Source organism: Ambystoma mexicanum, chromosome 12 (genome assembly GCF_040938575.1).
Source record: "Ambystoma mexicanum isolate Mex_15411 chromosome 12, UKY_AmexF1_1, whole genome shotgun sequence".
In the NCBI taxonomy this organism is placed as follows: domain Eukaryota; kingdom Metazoa; phylum Chordata; class Amphibia; order Caudata; family Ambystomatidae; genus Ambystoma; species Ambystoma mexicanum.
The window spans coordinates 353,835,775-353,854,858 of record NC_090936.1 but is presented as its reverse complement, the minus strand read 5'-3'; the positions used below and the strand labels follow the sequence as shown (position 1 = coordinate 353,854,858).

The 19,084-nt window shown below is 46.7% G+C and overlaps 1 protein-coding gene across 9 annotated transcripts in view; it reads left to right on the top strand.

Annotated features, from left to right (window-relative positions):
• Positions 1 to 19,084, top strand: part of ITPR2 (inositol 1,4,5-trisphosphate receptor type 2) — a 4,412,221-nt gene that overhangs the window by 1,642,602 nt on the left and 2,750,535 nt on the right. For all 9 annotated transcript variants that reach the window (XM_069628470.1, XM_069628469.1, XM_069628465.1 and 6 more), the window contains 2 exons: positions 14,802 to 14,953; positions 15,148 to 15,247. In XM_069628470.1, the coding sequence (XP_069484571.1) occupies positions 14,802 to 14,953; positions 15,148 to 15,247 (252 nt within the window). The remainder of the gene's footprint in view (positions 1 to 14,801; positions 14,954 to 15,147; positions 15,248 to 19,084) is intronic.

Genomic DNA, 19,084 nt, shown 5'->3' with positions numbered 1-19,084 from the left:
AGAGAAGAGAAGTGTGTGAGAGATTGCAGAGAGTGTATACAGGTATCCTGGAAGAGTGAGGAGTTAAAGTTGCGTAGGTCACGCCTATAAAAAGTCTTAGTGCTGGAGAGGGAGGAGGTGCTAGAGGGAGTAGGCGGGAGCAAGGAAGCTGAGATTAGGGTGTGTTCTGAAAGGTAGACAGGAAGAGTAGATATGGAGGAAGCAGTAAATGATGAGGTGAAGATCAAGTCGAGGGTAGAGCCAGAGGTATGAGTGGGAGGATTGGGAAGTGGAGAAAGTAAATGTGAGTCAAGTATTGATAGGAAGGGGGATATTAGATGAACAGTGGAGAGATGAAGATTAAAGTCTCTGAGCAAGACAAGAGGTGTAGGACTAGGTAGAATGTCACCAAGAAGGTGGTCAATGTCTTCGCAGAATGAACCAAGGGGGCCAGGTGGGCGGTAGATAATGAGCAAGGCAATAGCATGAGGAGCAGTGAAAATGTTATATATAAATTCAAATGAGGAATATTCTGGTAAGGGCACAGGAGATGGAATAGATGAACAGTTAGGACTGTAGAGTAAGCCAACACCACGTCCATTTGCACGAGGGACATGTGCAAAAGAGAATAGAAAAGTAGTATGAAAAACAGCAACAGTTGTGTTATGTGGGAGAATCCAAGTTTCAGTTATATAGAGAAAATGAAGATGTAGGTGTAGAAAAAGGTCCAATATTCCCACAGTCTTATTGCAGAGCGACCTTGCATTCCATAGGCTAAGGTCGATGGCGGTGGACGTTTGTTGCTACTCTGTGAAAATGTCACTCTTGTGAAATTTTGAGTCACTCAGCTGCTGCTTCTGCACTGCGTACAGTTTTCCTATCTGCTCAGACAACATCTTCACTGGCACTTCCAAGCACTGATATCTGTCCATATCCCTAAATGTATCCCTCTATGCTAAAGGCTGGTACTGGTTAAATTTACATTTGTCAGGCCTGTTTTGACTCCTTTCAGGCGGCTGATTCCCGTTTGTTTCTCCTGAACTCCTGGGACACAGGGGGTTGGGAGCGTGGGGTGACCGTCCTCTGTCCATGGTCAACCTGTGGAGAGGACTGAACATAAGGACGAGTGCCATAGGTCACATTGTCTCACATTTGGCTGAAATTGTTCCTTTTGTTGATTTCCAGTTTCAAATAACCTATGTACATACCTTGGACTTGCCTGATTGCCATATACCATTGTGGCAGTGTCAAACCTACTCTGGACCCCCAATGCCTGCTATGGCCGTTACAGATCTGATTCCGGGCTGTTATTTAGCACTGACACATCAAAACGAAATCCCACTTTGGGTGACTTACCAGGATACCTAGGACTAATGTACGAGAGTCTGTCGCTGGGATCTATGGATTGGAACATAGGTGTTTGGGGTAGCACCACTTTCCCTTGCATGGACACGACACTCTGGTTATGTGGTGTGTCATTCTTTTCAGCTGTCTCCAATGACATTTTCGCAGATTTTACTTCTAGAACTGCATGGGGTAGCTTCCTTAGCTTTTTGGGGTCTGGGTTCTTTATTTAAAAAAAAAAAACTGTGCACCGCCAAGCACACCTATTCAAACATTGGTTTAGTTGGTTATAACTATTTATCAATACAATTAGTTATTAGGTCATTGTTATTTGAGGTGCAAGGGAGAAGTACTCAGCCTTGGTACCTAGGCTGGACAATATAACAAGAGAAAAATTATTTCCTAAATTAGGAGACCCACGTCCCCTGCACACTATCTATAAGGCATAAGCCTGTATGTGTGTTTTCTGTTAGTGGCAGGGTCTGGTGTTCTAAACTCCACTATGGCAGTTAAAGGGAGTTAAAGCCCAGACCTTCCTCCTAGATTGAATACAGTTTGTTTACCAATTCATATATTTTTGACCTTATTACACCAAGGTGATTTTCAGGAATAGCACAATTAGTATATGACAATTTTCAAATTTGATATAAAACAAATATTTGTATTATTATAAAACATTTGGTACGGCTGGCCTTTCTTTATTTCAAACCCCCACCTTTCTCATGAGAGAATATTTCATAGATTTTAATGGCCTGTTCAAGAATCCGTTCTAAAATTCGATCCCTATTGAAAGCACAGGCGAGCTGTGAAACCACCTCCTGTTACAATCCGTAGAAAAAAGTGGTCTTGAACTCTGCTGACTGAATGTCGCAGGCCACATTAAAACGTGAGAATGCTCTTGTTAGGTTTTGCAAGAACTGGCTTTGCAACGCATCTAATTGTGCCGTCATACTGTACACTGCCTTTTTGACATCTTGTATAGAGCGATATGGTGAAAATTGTTTCCTAATCTCTCTTTCAAAATCATCCCATGATAATTTCCCCTATTCATTTAAACTTTGTGTGAAGCTAGCAGAGCCGGGGTCCATTGTGATGTGGAAAAATCTACCATATTGGGCCTTGGGGATTTCAAGCATCTGAAAAAGCTTAGTCACACTCTCAAGGTGTTCTTCAATGGATATACCTGAAACCTTTTTGAATGGCCTGATCAAATTCTGGATACTCTTCATTATGGTGAGAACATTGTTTGGTGCATCATTTTGACCCTCCTTTCTCTACTCTGAGTAAGCAGGCTCAGCCTCGAGTACTGGAGAGTAGCCAGCTCTTGCCGAGTGAACAGCAGCTGGCAAATTTCCCAGACTGCGGCTGCATTCAGCCTCAAGTGATGGCAAAGCCCTGCTGATCCCAGTTGGGGGAATGCAGCTCTGTACTCCTGACACCTGAATGTTGTCGCCTTATTTCCCTACACTTTGCATGGAGCTCTTATGTTTCATTATAAAGTGCAGAGTTTTCTTTTGTTAGCTTAGCCATTGCCTCACTCATTTCTGTAATTTGCATTTTAACACGATCAATCGTTTGGATTTTTTATCATTTTCATCCATCCGTCTGAAGATTTCATATTCAAGTGCCTGTAATTCTCTAGAGTACTGACTGCCACTCTTACGGAGCACCTGCGTTTCTGATAAGGCAACGTCTCTGTCCTTTCGTATGCCCTCCAAAATTGTTTTCTAAAATGTACGACTTCTCCTTCACTCTCAGCAAACTGTCTCTCTTTCTGTGCCAATTGTGCATTTGCATCATCACGGCCTAGAACTGGGCACGGAGTTCTCCCTGTTACGAATTCTTTTTCAATCGCAACATTTCCTTATGTTAACCAGAGTTTTGCAGCCAAACGGACCAGGCAGTCAGTCTGATTTTTGCGAGTATCTGAGTGAAACAGCATTAAAAGATATGTGTGTAGCACATTTCCCTCAGCAAACAACCCTTCGGGGGTCTTCCTTATCAATCTCAGAAATGATGCGCTCCCGCCAATTCGATAGAATGTCGGAAAACCAAGTTGCCAGTGCATAGTTTGGCTTCCACATAATTACAAAGTTCATGAAATTCAACTTCTGTTGTGTTTGCACGTGATGTTTACACAGTGCCACAAAGTAATTGAAATAAATTCAAAGTGCACCCAGCACAATCACTATTACTTGTACAATAGCAATTCAAATAGAAGAAACAGAGGGAGAGAAAAAAAAACACATTTTAATGTGCACCTAGCACAATCACTATCCTAGGCACAATGTCACAGAAGTAATCTGCACAGCAGAGGATAACAAAAAGAGGAATTCAAAGTGCGCCAGCACAACACAGTATGACTCTCCTCTAAAAGGCCACACCTACCAATTGCACCTAGCCAAAGAAGATCCCTGACATCTGCGCCAAAACATGTAGGTTTTTTTCATGTATATCCGAAGGTCGGTATCAGCACCTGCAAGAACGTGAAACAATGTAATTCTTTGTTTGCTAAAGCATGGGGAAGTATCTTGCTGTTATGCCCTTTTATTTGGGACCTCGTGGCTATAATGACCAGGCCTCGTGGAATGCTGGGCACACTCATTTTGCCACTGACGCTCAGATACCCCAGGCTTCACACTCTATGCATCACAAAAATAATCAGATCACACAATAACCAACCATACGCAGCTTTTGTGATTCACTTTATACATTTTCTGTAGACCATAACAAAAGCACACGCAGAGTAATATCACGAAACATGTAAAACTTTGGGAATATACATATTCAAGCTTAGAAAATAACACTGTTTTCACAACTTATCAATGCAGTGCATTTATATTTGTTAGCATACATTCCCTGTCTTCTCACCCACCAGGCAAAGACCTTTCCTGCGTGCTCAGCAGAGAAGGCCTTTCCTTTGGCAAACTTGGCAGAGCATAAACATTTTCTGTACAACCTTGAGATATAACTTACTTTAGAAGTGCAGCAAACGCCCCTTTTATTTGTATAAGTTGCTATCTCCATACAGGAAAATACACTTGTTCTCCAGCGAAGGAAGAAAAAATGGCTTTTCCCTTTTCATGCCTAATTAGGGTAAGATGATCTCTAAAAAAAATGCATGTGAAATGCATAGGTCAAAACAACTGTCTTTCTCACGCTCTCAGCTGCTGACTCGGCATCCAGCGAGGGACCTTCATGCACTGAATTCGACTGTAGACTCTCGGCAACTCAGCTCAGCACACAGACAGCCAGCATACCGATCTCGTACATTTTTCCCCTTCTCCCCTCTTCCTCTTCTTCCATCCAATCTTGCTCTGGCCCCCATTTCGTTTCCTCCTTCTTTGTCCAATACCCCCACATCTCTTCCGTCCCCTTTGCATATGTCAACATAAAGAAAGTATATAATTATACCACCCCTTCTCGTACATCTGCCTTGATGTCATCCAATAATCAGATGCTGCCAAACTTTGGAACAATCTCCCTCCGCTACTTAAGGCCACTTCTAACCACTTGTGCTTTAGAAGAGCTTTGAAAACGAATCTATTATAGTCCCCGGCTTTCCCACCAGTTCTTCCTTTATCGAGCAGCTCCTCTCTAGCGCAATGATGCCTTTGGCGACCGTGCGTTTTATACATTGAAATAATATAACATAACATCCATCCATCAAACACCTCCCCTTTAGTACATTTCCAAACTCATCCTGCTTCTTCACCGTGACCTCCGTACAGCACTATTTCTCCAGGCCCAGGTGAAAATGCAAAATGTTATCCTCTGGTTCCTGCACAAAGAGTTATTACAAAGTGCCTTCTGCTACCTGCCACACACACTGCAGTTCCTTCAGCTTTCAAATCTTCATTTATTTTCTGAGATAGAATTGTGTTGCAATGTCCCTGCATCCACAGTCTGCACCCATTTTACTTACTAATATTATCTAACATTAATGTTTTTAAAGATAAGTGGTTAATGGTTAGTACATAGTATAGTTAATTGTTAATCCCTGCGCAACACTACACTATGCATTGCTATACCCCAAATTACCCCTTCTTTGGTTTAGGATAGTTTTCATCAGTGTCTCACATCAGCCCCAAATCACACCTAAGATGTACACTGGGATCCCTTTCACATTAGTGCCCTCCTTGCCTATTGAGATCAGTGGTTTTGATGAAATTAGTATATGGATAAAATGGGTGCACTAATTATACCTACAGTTGACATGATGTGTCTATTTAAAACATCCCAAAACATTTCTTTGTGGAGAGAATGTTTTCCAACCTAATGTAAGCATAGTCAATGAAAGAGAGGTGTGCTTAAAATAGCAAACTCTGTTGATTGTAGACCTGCCTCAAGTCATAGTGGAATCAACGGAGTGCTCTGGGGTAAGGCCATGACTCGCTTGAATATATTTTCTGCTTTTGTAAGATGTACCAATTCGGCCATGCCCCAGAGCTCACTCCCATAGATTGCAGCAGGGATTGCCTGTGCTTTGTACACCGCAAGCATTGTGAGTGTTGAATGATTTCCCAACTGGGAATTTAAAATGCAGAGTGCGTTTGATCGACAAACTAGTATCAGCTCACTCTTAGTTTTCTGACTGGACTATTTGAAATATTTTTTTATCTAATACCCAGTTAGTTGTAAGAACATACTTCTTTTAGGGTGCTCCCATCTAGGGTAATATTCGCCTTACGTTTACGAGTGGAGTGGCACACCATCACCATAGCGGTTTTTAAATCAATAAAAGTACAAGGGGTACTCTTACATCCCGTCCCCTTTCCTCCATATTTCCATATTGCATGGACGTCCCTTCCAAGGGACGGGAGACGAAACCTTTTTCACCAGAAAAAAACTTCTTCCACTTTAAATTTAGAGACATGCGGGGGTGCGACCCAGGGAGCATGCGCTGCCCTGACTCCACCCTGCGGCGCCACACCTCAGTCCCCTTTTCCGCGTCGACAGGAACGGGCCGAATTCACCAGCGCTCCTGGGTTTGGCTTCGGCCATGTAATTCCACGCGCGTATACTTCTTCTCTTTGCCTTTTTTTGTCTTTTCATCATTCAGTTACTCAGTCCTCATGCGTCACTCTCCTCCCCGGCACATGTCGACTTCCACAAGGTTCAGCAGGTGTCCATCCTGCACCGCACTCTTCCCAACTTCAGAGACCCCCACGCCCTATGCCTATGTTGCCTTGGCCCAGACCACGGTTGGCAAGATTGTACAGAGTGTGGCTCGCTGTCATCGAAATTGCTGAAGAACAGACTAGCCAGGTGGAGGGAGCTTCCATAAGTCACCCCACAGGACCTCAAGATCTTTGTGAAACACCGAGCCAGGCCCAAGGTACGGCCGCTATTTTCCATCGCACCCCGCAAAGGAGACTCCTTCCCAAGGACTCTCCCGCACGGGAGGGAGAGTTCAGGTCCTTGTACCAGCTCGTGTACCGAGGCTGCTGCAGCTATCGGCCGAGTGCCGAGGGATCCTTGGATCCTCCCGGTGGCAGTGTTGAGGTGCCGGAAGGTTCTTGTACCAGATTAACATCTGAGGGGCTCTGCCCTTGTACCAGCAATATGGCTGAGGGGCTACGCCCTAGTAACTGCAATACGTCCGAGGGGGGCACCTAAATGCAGCTCTACCGACCCCCGGGTCAAGGGTGTTGCACCTACCGGGTCTAGGCCCGAGGAGCAGGGTAGGCCTTGTTATCCACACGCAAGAGTCTTGGAGGAGGCCGGGCCCAGCGAGCCGAGCAACACATCGCAGGCACGTGGCAGGCAGCTCGACAAGATGGCCGCCGTGCCAGACAGGGGCACCCGTCCAACGCCATTCCAGGAGTTCGGCAAAGAACGAGTGTCAAGTTGGGGCTGGCCTCAACCAGGTACGTGGCCTACAGCCTATCCTTCTTATGCGCAGGGCAGCTTCCCACTGTGTCCATACGTGAAGGGTCTGCAGCGGCTCCAGCAGCTCCTGGCTATCCCATCAGTACCCCCACCTCTCAGGCCAGTGAAGAGGGGTTCTTCAAGAGGTTCCTCAGGCTCATGCAGTCACCTAGGATGGGGGTTATCCTCAAGAGCAGCATTAGGAAAGTTGTCCCTATGATGCTAGCAGCACCACAAGCGCCTCCGCCAGTGCCCCGGCACAGCCGCTGCCTCTGGCCCACCAGCTGATTCCTCAGGCAGCTCCGTACCATCCTCCGCCTCCTCCTCAGCCTTCGGCTGCGGTCACTGAACCCCATTCTCTGACTCCAGCTACTCTTTCACCTCCACAAGATCCTCCTGATCCACAGGATATGGATGAGGAGGAGGATCCGGAAACGCCATCCTCTGCCAGGGCCTTCCACGAACGTCTTACAGGGCTGGCGGAGTACCTGGGCCTACCCTAACCTGAGGTTGAGCAGCTGGCAGAGGGGGTTCTGGCTGAAGTCCTCACGCAATGCCCCTCTGCCAAAACGGGTATTCAACTGCAAACCGGTGTAGTCTCCCTGGCCGAGAAGGGTTGGCTCAAGCCCCACTCGGTCCAGCCGGCCAATCAACCCCTGGATGCCAAGTACAGGCAGATGGTGGGGGATACACTCTTGCTATCGGCCCCTCCCCCTCAGCCACACTCCTCGGTGATCGCTGCGGCATCACTATACTCCAAGCCGCAGCCGTCCTCCGCCTCCTCCTCTGATCCTGGAGGCTTCAGGGAAGAAGCTGTATTCCAACGCGTCCTTGCATCTTCGTCAGGCCAACGCCTATGCCATGCCGGCTGCCACTAACCAAAGGTTATGGCAGGATATTGCGGACTTCCTCCCGGAACACGGAGCCAATCACATTTTAAGGCAGGGCTGGCTGAGGCCAAGCTGGTGGCGCAGGACCTCATGGAATCCACTGTGGCCCATATAGACACCTCTGGCCGTGCCATCTGTATCGCCATGGACATGAGAAGGACAGCCTGGCTCTGGGCAACGAAGTTCAACCGTGACGTCCAGGAACGCATATTAGATCGACTGTTCAATGGGGGGGGGGCTCTTCCACTCCTCCACGGACAAAGAGCTGGACAAGAAGAAAAACAGCTCACAAACGGCCAAGTCTTTATCCATCTTGACAAAGACCACGCCCAAGTTGTACACCCAGTCACAGCAGCGCTCCGACAGGGGGCATACATGCAGAGGGTTCAGTGGCTTCCAGGAACGGAGATCCAGGCAGCCTGACCACTCGCCGTCTCAGAACCAGCGCAAGCAACAAAAAAGGGGGGGGGGTAAGGGCTTTTTCCAGTCCCCCTCCCCCGCGACAGCCTCCGAGGGAAAGAAGGCCTGACACATCCCTCCGTATCCACGTGTCTCTGGTGGGGGGCAGGCTTGCTCTCCATGCACATTTCTGGCACCAGAATTTTGCGGACCCCTATATCCTCTCCGTAGTATCCACAGGATACCGCCTACCCATCCCAGCCTCTCCTTTCTCCTTCCCTCCCATCCCTCAAGTTGGGACAGCAACTCTTCTGGCAGAGATCTGTTCGCTCTTGGAGAGCCAGGCAGTGGAGGAAGTCCCAGCCTCCCAGCGAGGCTTGGGCTTTTACTCCAGGATTTTCGCCATTCAGAAGAAGAAACAGGCAGGCCTGAGAGTTGTGCTGGACCTTTCCACCCTCAACCTCTCCTTACCCCTGCAAACATTCAAGATGGTTACGCCAGCTTTTAAAGCGGAAACATTGTGCAAGGGAGACTGGATGTGCTCTCTGGATCAGAAGGACGCCTACCTACGCGTCCCGATTTGGCAGCCCCATTGTTCTTTCCTTCAGTTCAGAATCATGGGCTACCATTTTCAGTACATGGTCCTTCCTTTTGGCCTCAACTCGGCCCCCTCCACATCTATCTCTGGCTCGTCAGTGCTACATCTCCGGAAGCGTTCACCACGCCTCCCAGGCCCTTATGAACACCCTGTACGATCTGGGCTTCTCACTCAGTCTCAAGAAGTCGCAGCTGCAGTCCACGCAGACTCTGACATTCTTGGGTCTCATCTGGGATACGTGCTCCGAGAAGGTATTTCCATCGGACGACAAGATCTCGGCCATCAAAAGGGTCACTGCCCACTTCCTCAGCAGAGAGGTGACCTCTGCTTCGGGTACCAGCATCTCCTTGGTCTCTTGGCGGCAGTCCTATTAGCCGTCCCACACACGAGACTCGGGATGAGGAGGATTCAGCTGTACTTTGCGGACTCATGGAACCAGGAGCGGGGCTCTCAATCCGAGAGGATCAACGTTCCTCCATCTCTCTGCCCAGACCTAGCATGGTGGTCCAGGGACTGCAGCCTACGGATGGGCAAGCCCTTTCGGCTGCCCACTCTGCAGTCCACCATCAGCACAGACTCCTCGCTCGAGGGCTGGGGAGCCACCCTGGATGATCTCTCGGTCCGGCACCTGGACTCGACAGGAGCAAGAATACCACATCAATTGATTGGAGCTGAACACCATCTGGCTAGCGCTCAGAGCATTCCTACCACTTCTCAGGGGTAAGGTTGTCCTCATCCAGACAGACAACTCGACCAGCATGTACTACGTCAAGAAGCAGGGAGGCACCAGATCCCCCTCCTCTGTGCAGACTGGCAATCAGCATGTGGGAGTGGGCCCTGGAAAACGACATCTACCTCACAGCAGTCCACCTCCCGGGTGAAGCCAACCTGGAGGCGGACAGACTCAGCAGGTTGGGAGTGGACAATTACGAGTGGCAGCTAAACAACCACTGTATCACACTCCAATTCGAGTCACATCCATTTTGGTATTGCTTCTCTTTAGGAATTAATCCATGGTTTTTAGATTGCTGAGTTTGTGCCTTCGGGGTCCCGCACAGTTTGAAGTTTATTTTCTGCGCTGTTTTCCAGATAAACAGTTAAATCTTTATTTGCGTTTTTTGGAATTTAAAACTAGTTAAAAGAATAGAGTATTAGACCTCAACCTTGACTAGTCAAGGATGGCTAGTCGTCAAGGGTTACTCCTATTTCTTGGGGGGGAATTTTTGGAGATCTGTTTTGTTCATACAGAGGCTCCGTTCCCCTGTTCGTTAAAAGATGACGAACCCTTATCAGTGTCGGGATCTTTCTGATCTGTATTTGGCTACTCAGGTCACAAGGAAAGCCGACCGGTTTCAGTGGTAAAGCGATGAGTGTCACCACTTTCTTCAGGGCTAGGGACTCGCACTTGTTTTGTGTGCGTCTGATTTCTTCTGGTTAAGTAGGCTGAATCTTGAGTATTCAGTAATAGGAGGTCGCCCTATGAAATGCATGGGACGGGGTATGGGAGGAAGAAAACACAAGGGGAATGGTCGTTAATAATATAACCCACAATTTGTCTCACAGAGATGGATAGATGTGGAAACTTCATCTCACCCAATAGAGCTGTTGCAACTCCCATCTATTAGGGTCTCAGAGTCGAGCAGGATTTTTCTTGTTCTGTCCCGAATCCCGACAAATTACTTGTGCACCTACAGAAAAACTCGTTCCGTAAGCGTACAAATGGAAACTTGAAGGACTAACATATCACACTAAATAACCATCCTAGTGTAATGTCAACGTACTTGCAAACATGCATTATTAAAAACTAGCTCCATTATTACACAGGTCAGCTCAGAATGAGCTTGATCTGGAGTGCATTCAAGCCCAAGTGAACAACCTCCATAGTTTCTCCGAAAGGTGACTAGATGCCCAACTGGGACTATGTGCAGAAGGGCTCTGATGCCATCAGGTAGTATGTAAAAACCTCTCATGTCGCATAAAAAAGGCTTAAGAGTAACATGCTAGAGGAAAACGCTGGTGATAAAGCGTGGGGTGGTGTCTATGAATTTAGACAGCATAAAAAACGTTTATTTATCACTCCGTTTTTTTAAAAAAGAGAAACAAAACTACGTTTTGAAAAGGGATTTTATCACTCCGTGTCTGGAGAAAGAAAGAGGAGGAAAATGCCTTGGCTGAGCTCACCAAACCAATTTCAGAGGGAGTGTTTTATCTGTGAAGGGGCAGCACAAGTCAGGAGAAAGGAGAAAGTTGATGGTAGACCCGTCACGGCGGCACAAACTCAGCAATCTAAAAACCATGGATTAATTCCTAAAGAGAAGCAATACCAAAATGGATGTGACTTGAATTTGAGTGTGATACAATGATAGGGAAGATTTGAGGTCTCGATTCCCAACCCAGGTTCTAATTTTGTGGATAGCTAAACAACCACGTCATTCAGGAAATCTTCTACAAGTGGGCTCATCCCCAGGTGGATCTCTTTGCCACCTCACACAAGAAGTGCCCTCAGTTCGGCACTTGGCAGGAACAGCACCCCGGGTCACACATTTCAGCTTCAATGGAATGGCATGAGGCTTACGCCTTCCCGCCCACTCCGCTGATTCACAGAGTGATTTGCAAGATCAATGAGTCTCGCCAGCTCAACATCATTCTAATAGCTCCGGCCAGGCCATGGTTTTCAAAGCTGCTCAGCCTCTCAGAGATGCCTCCGATTCACCTCTCGACGGGCCCAGCTCATCTTCTGGCGCAGCAGTGGGGCAGGGTCATCCACCCCGCGCCACAAAAACTAGCCCTCACAGCGTGGTACCTTAGCAGATAACGCTGCAGCACCTCAGCCTCTCTCAAGCTAATCTGGAAATCATACAGGGCGCAAGGAGCAAGGCTACCAGGGCCCAGTATAAAAGTAAATGGACCAGATTCTGACACAGTGCAGACTCCAAGGAAATCAACCCCCTGGCATGCACTTTGGACTACGTGCTCTCCTTTTAGGGGCACCTCGCCCACTCGGGTGTGCAGGTGGACACCTGCCATACATACCTCACAGCCATCCGGACTTACAGGAATTCGGAGGAGGGGATTTTCTCGTCCTCTAATCCTATCGTCAAGAAACATTTGACAGGGCTCACAAGGCTCTACCCACTCGTCAAGAGGCTGCACCCAGTGTGGGATCTCAACATAGTCTTGGGCGCCCTGCCGCACAAACCGTTCGAGCCAATGATGTCCGCGGACATCAGGCTGGTCACCATCAAGACGGCCTTGCCGGTCGGCCTCACCTTGGCTCGCAGAGTCAGCGAGATCCAGGGGCTGGTCACCCCAGAACCGTATACTACCTTTCACAGGTACAAAGTAGTCCTACGGACAGACCCGGCATTTCTGCCTTAGGTGCCGTTGGCTTTCCACTTGAACGAGGAAATAGTCCTTCCTATGTTTTTTGCCGATCCCAAGGATGAAGCACAGAGAGTGCTGTACTGCATGGAGTTCAGGCGTGCCCTGACATTTTACCCACTGGATGTTCGCGGCCATCAAGGAAGCGTACAAGGGCAGCACAAGCCGCTTCCGGCCAACAGGCATGCCCACGCAGTCAGGGCCAAGGCAACAGCCATTGCATTCCAGCGCCATGTCCCTTGGCAAGTCAGAAGCAGGGCAGCCACTTGGGCCACTCTCTCGGCTTTCTGCAAGCATTACTGTTTGGATGCCGGCTCTAGATTTGATGCGACTTTCGGACAGGTGGTTCTCAGAAACCTATTTGCTTAAGGGGGGTCTCCTCGCCACCCTGGGGCTACATTCAGTTGTAATCGCCCATGCAGTATGGAGGAAAGGGTACGGGACATAAGAGTAATTATAAGTTACTCACTGTAGTGACTAACCTACTCTTAGTCCAAAGTCCCCTTCCCTCCATACATCCCACCAACCTCACCCCTAATAATACTGTTGTCATTAGGCAATGTTAAATCTATTGTCGACGCATCAAGGGGGTCTGAGGTGTGGCGCTGGAGGGCGGAGTCAGGGCAGGGCATGCTCCCTGGGCCGCACCCCAGCGCGCCTCTAAATTTAAAGGGGAAGAAGGTTTTTTCTGGTGAAAAAGGTTCTGTCTCCCGTCCTTTGGAAGGGACGCCCATGCGGTATGGAGGAAAGGGGACTAAGGACTAAGAATATGTTAGTCACTACGGTGAGTAACTTATAATATTTTTTTAAGAGTGAAAAATGTGGTTAAAAAAAGGCAGAATAGTGCCCATTTCAGAAATAGAGCCTCAGATCGAAATTGGGGAGTCACCAAAAGAAATCACTGTCTCCACAGAGGGTGCAATGTGGGTCATGAAGCTCACATTTGCTCTTTACTGTGTGATAGCAGGTCTGTGGACCTCCACCCATCCAGAGCTCACAAGAGCACATCTTTATGCTATGCTGCTCCCCCCTCAGATATTCCTTCTTTCTTTCTTGATCCTCCTCCATCCTTCTCTCCTCCCACCATCCTGCTCGCCTCCCTCCTTTACTCCTCCAACTCTCACTTCCAAACCACTACTTGCTTGTTCTCCAAACACACACACCCACACACACACCCCTCTCTTCCCTCGCTCTTTATCTTACTGGCAGTTTTGATCTATTAGTGATGTTGTTGGATACGAGGCTGAGCTTGGTTACTACAATTTCTACTACAATTTCTCTGGTGGAAAGTGTAGTAACGGGTTGGGTTGCTTCTTGATCTGTTTTGTCTTGCCACAGTAGAGTTGGTTTCCTAGAGTCAGTGCTGAGAGAGGATAAGAGTGGGGTGGCAACTATGTCTTCAACACCTTCAGTTATGTGCAGCTATGGCCCCACCCCTGATCCACTAGGCTCAGGTTTGAGCCCTCAGTTGTATTGACAGTAGATTTGCTTTTTTATGGTGGCTAGTCAGATGGCCCTATTTATGCCCCTTTACTTCCTTATACTGAGCTGTCATTGCCGCTTGCCTCCATCATGGATTATCGCTATTTGCCCCTATAGGAAAGAACTGCTGCAAATGAGTGTGATGTTCCTCGACAATCCAACTTTCATAATGTTTACAAGCTACTGGTTTAAGTGTGCCTCTGTAGTTGGAGACCTGCACACGCTTTTTCTTATTTTCTAATACTTCGTTCTACACTGTCGCCCCCACCAAAATACTATTTTCGTCATTCCAGCTGAGTCTGCTTGTCATCACCCCGGGACTCCTGTACGTTAGGGGACCAGACACCATTAGGCAAGATGTTCATAAAGGAACATGTGCTTAGCCCAGGTATCCTCCACACTCTGTCCCTGGGCCAGCATCACTCGACAAATGGTGGCATCAGGCCTCCTTGGTGACCTCCCCATCCACCCTGAAACCTAGATCAGGGACTTCACCAATATCATTTAAACATAATTATGGTGCTTCTACCGCAACACAATAATAATCCGTGTGCCGTGCTGCTCATTTAACAATGGATTGAAAATATATCATTGTAAGGTAAATTGTCATCCCCACGAATTACAGATTTTTAGTATTTGAGGAATGTAAAAGTACATCAAAGATTAAGCTGTGTAATACAAATAAATAAAAGGTAATCTTATACTTTCATACAATGACATTTCAGATTTTGGGTGACAATTTATCTGATCCTTTTAGCAATTTATCAGAATATGGTCCATTTGTTGGTATTATTTATGCATCCATTTGAAATGTATTTAAGTAATATCGGCCATTAATTCTGGTGTTTCCTCTACAGAGCGATAATGGACTTCTGACGTCAAAGAGGAAAAGGCAGGCTGGGGAGAAGATTATGTACAGCCTGGTGTCTGTCGAAATTGGAAATGACATTGCATCCCTGTTTGAGCTGGATGCCACAACCCTTCAGCGGGCTGATTGCTTGGTGCCAAGGTAGGCCTTGATTTTGCAGCTGGTCTGTTAAGTGATTGGAAAGCATGCAGACTGAATCTTGGTTTATTTAAGAGGGATAGTAATAGTATTAGAATGTTGCAATACAAAAAGAAAGCTAAACTTTCTATACATTTCCTGCAAGAGCTATTCTATAAAGAAATGCATGTTTTTCACTATGGGCCTTTCTTTATCAGGAACTCCTACGTCCGTTTGCGGCATCTATGCACCAACACCTGGGTAACGAGTACGAACGTCCCAATTGACACGGAGGAAGAGAGGCCAGTAATGTTAAAGGTATCTTAGGTGGAGGTTTTAAAATAAAAAAAAATGTTTTCCTGATTTTGTTGTGCCCATCCAAATGTTCCTTCCATAACAGCACGAATTGGCAAAGCAAATAATGTTTGCATTTGCATTTGTTTATTGCATTTTATATTTGTAGGTAAGAATACAGTATATATGCTTGGCTCTACTGAGTAATTCCAAACATGACTGCAAGTTAGTGTTTGCAGGCAAATAACATTCGTATTTGACATACTAGAAAGACTTCTCCTTACTCTGAGGTGTTTATCATAACCCTATGTGTATAACTAATTTTCCAAAATTGTGAGAGCCCCTCTACTGAAAATGAACATGGCCAAATAACTTGTTCTCTGGGGTGGTTTCCACTCAGGATGGTCTACAACCACGCTTTAGCTCACTGTACTTTTCACAGAGGTGAAATATTCATGTACGCATCAGTCTGGTCCCATCCGCAAGGGCAGTCCACCAGCGAAATGGTAGGCAATATTTCCCTGAACAAGAGTGGTAACAGCAACCCCAAACGTGTTTCTGCCTTGTTGGGCATCATCAGTGAGATGAAGATGTACTGTGAAGAATGGGCCTAGGTCTGGATTACCCTTCCTATTTAGACTGAAACCCCAGCATCTCAAATTTTCCAAAATTGAGGAAGCTCATTTACTGAGAACAAACACAGCCAACTAACATTTTCTTTTTTACGTTTCCCACTCAGAAGGGTGCAAGAGTAACAGCATACCTCTCAACTCACATGCTTTGGGTGGGTGGAATGCATTAATTCCTGCTAAGCCCCTTACTTGTCTGTTCATTTCAATGGGCTCTCAACTGTCCACAACAAAATTCTCCTTTTTCACCCACCCTGGGGAATTAAAAAGTTGAGAGGTATGCCAACAGCATCCACAGACACATGCTTGTACCTTTATGGACATCATCAATGAGGTGACGCTATACTTCTCTAAGCTCAGGGGAGAATTGGCTAGCATTTCTTTCTGGACTGTTCTTGTGGCTGGGACCAGACTGAAATCCAAAGAGATATTCCTTTTATGTGGAAAGTACAGAGAGTTTAAACATGTTTGTAGACCCTCCCGAGGTGGAATAACATAATTGAACTGGTTATTTGGTTGTTTGCGCTCTCCATGGGCCCCCCCCTTTTTTTTTACATATGTGCATAACTATTATGTGTCATAAAACGCTAGCTTGCAGACATGTTTGAGACATTTAAGGTTAGCATGGTGGTCTTAAGTGTGAGCTAATATGTAATTGGGTAGGTATGAGCTAAGGGCAGAGGGAGAAGAGGTGAGCTAAGGTGGGGGCAGATGGCAGGCGTGAGAATGGTAGGCAGAGGTTTGCTAGGGTGGGCAGGATGGTGGAATAAGCAAAGTAGTGGTGTAGGTTGGGCTGGGGTGGTGTGTGAGATGGAGTGGGGTGGGCTTTTTGGCGTAGTGTGGTGGAGTGGTGATGGGATAGTCTGGAGGGTTGTGGGATTGTGTAGTGTGATGAATCTGGGCAATTCGTCCCTTCAAGGCTAGAGAGGTTTGTTTGTTTATTATTTGTAAAACGCACGACATACCCTCAGGTATCAGGACGCAACTTTTACATGAAATTGCGAAGCTTAGTTACAACAAACATAATATATTACAACAATCATGATATGTGCATAAACACAGTGAGGATACACAAGATAATATACATATGTACAAGTAGGCACACGTGGTTACAATGTGTGCATGTGGCACCAGTGGGAGAGACTTGGCACCTAAATGAGTTTATGGGTCTGAGTTTTCCAGCCATAGAACTACCTTGGAGTGGAAATTTTGATAGGGCAGGTCCTTTCTTGAGAGTAGGCGGCAAGGAGTTGCACAATTTGGCTGCTTTTAGGGGAAGCTCTTGCCACCAATAGTAGAGCGTTTGAAGTTAGGGACAGAGAGGCAATCTTTGTAGGCTGATCTTGTAGGTCTAATGGAGGACTGTCTGTAAAATCTGTCAATCAAATAGATTGGGGCTGCGTTGTTAAGGGATTTATGAGTGAGTGAAGCCGTTTTCAAGAGAATTTTATTTTTGATGGACAGCCAGTTGTGTTGTTGGCTGTAAGATGTAATATGCTCTCTTCTAGAAATGCCCAGAGCTGCTCTAAGAGCATTATTCTGAAGAGTTTGTAGTTTGCTAGTGGTGGCTTTAGAGGATCCCACATAGAGGGCATTGCAATAGTCTAGGCGGGACAGTATAAGGACTCTAGCGATGGTGAGGCAACTAATGTCGGACAGGAATGGTTTGGCTGCGTGGATCAATTTGCACTTGTATGCTGTGGAGAATGCTAGGGAGCCACCTGTCTATTGAAGGAGAACTTGGAATCCAGGTAGAAGCCTAATGTTTTGACCTCTTGTCCCACTTTGATGTTGTTGCCATCAATCACGAAGGAGCAGTAGGCAGGTCCTAGTTTCTTTAGGCTAGTGGTAGTGCCTAGGATGATAAGTTCAGTTTTATCATCATTCAGGCAAAGTCAGTGTTTAGCCATCCATGCCTGAAAGATGATGTACACTCTATTTACCAAGGCCAAATCCTTTTCATAATCTCCAGAAAGCGGGAGGAGGATCTGGGTATCTGGCATGCCCTGTGTCGACGCCCATTTTCGAGTTTCAAAAAACAAACTGTAATACTCTGCAGCTTCCACTAGATGTTGGCCTATGCACAGCATGTGAATCGAAGCAGATAAAAGCATCAGAAATACGATTACGGTGTGTAATGTATCCCTTCTGAGGCTTGTGGAATCTGCTTAGATCACATGCTGCGCATAGGCCGACATGTAGTGGAAGCTGCGGTGTATTACAGTTGTTGTTTTCGAAGTTACAAGTTAAAAACTAAATGTTTGTCCACCCAGCGGAATTTCCGGTTGCACTTAGGGAAAAACTTAAATCGAGTGTTTACCATAATACTGGGTAAAGGGGATGGCAGCTGGGCGAACAAAGTGTAGGAATGTTGTGGGGACTACACCCGGCGGCGGGAGCGCTTCAAGAGCACAAAGCACAAAACACACAAGCACCAGTTCGAGATCGCCACATGACAGGGCTAAGACGTTGAAAGACGGTAAGGTGTCACACTTAAAACACCTTCCGAAGATCGTTTGTCTGCGGACGAAACCTCGGCCCCACACCCGAAGTTCGACGTTCTTCATCTAATAAGACGTCGTGCCCCAAAAAGTCAGTTACACACTCCTCCGGGCCCCAGGGTGGGGAAAAACACCATAAGAAATCCTCTAAGAACCCTCACAGGGACAAGAGTCCTAATAGGGACAAGTCTTCACAAAAGGGAATCTTATCCAAGCCCAAAGACTCTAGGCCAAAGCGCATACCTACTACTAATGAAAACATGGGTATTCCCGACACTGTAATCCCAAGTTCAAAGGAATGGTCTTCGCAGGATATCAACAGAGTAATGCGAAGAATGACCTTTATGGCAGATTGCTTTGAGAAAAATGCAGATTACTTTCAAAGCTTTCAGGCCACCCCTCCCACCTCAGCCCCTTCTGGCTCTCAACCCCTTACCAAGAGGGTTTGTTCTAATGTCCCGACACAGTGCAGAATTATAGATCTATATGACCCTGAAATAGATCCAGAAGAACAGGATGATCTTTCATTCATTGAAACATCTGACCCTCAACTTATTGATGAGGACACAGACAAACTTTATTATGGGGACGATGAGGACCCGGACCAGAAGGCAAATATGTATTCCATAGGTTCCCCTATTAATCAAGACCCTCCAGTGGTAGATTCCCCAGTAGACAATCAAACCCTCCTCAACGAAGTCCTAACCAAAGCGGAAGAGCATTTCCGCATT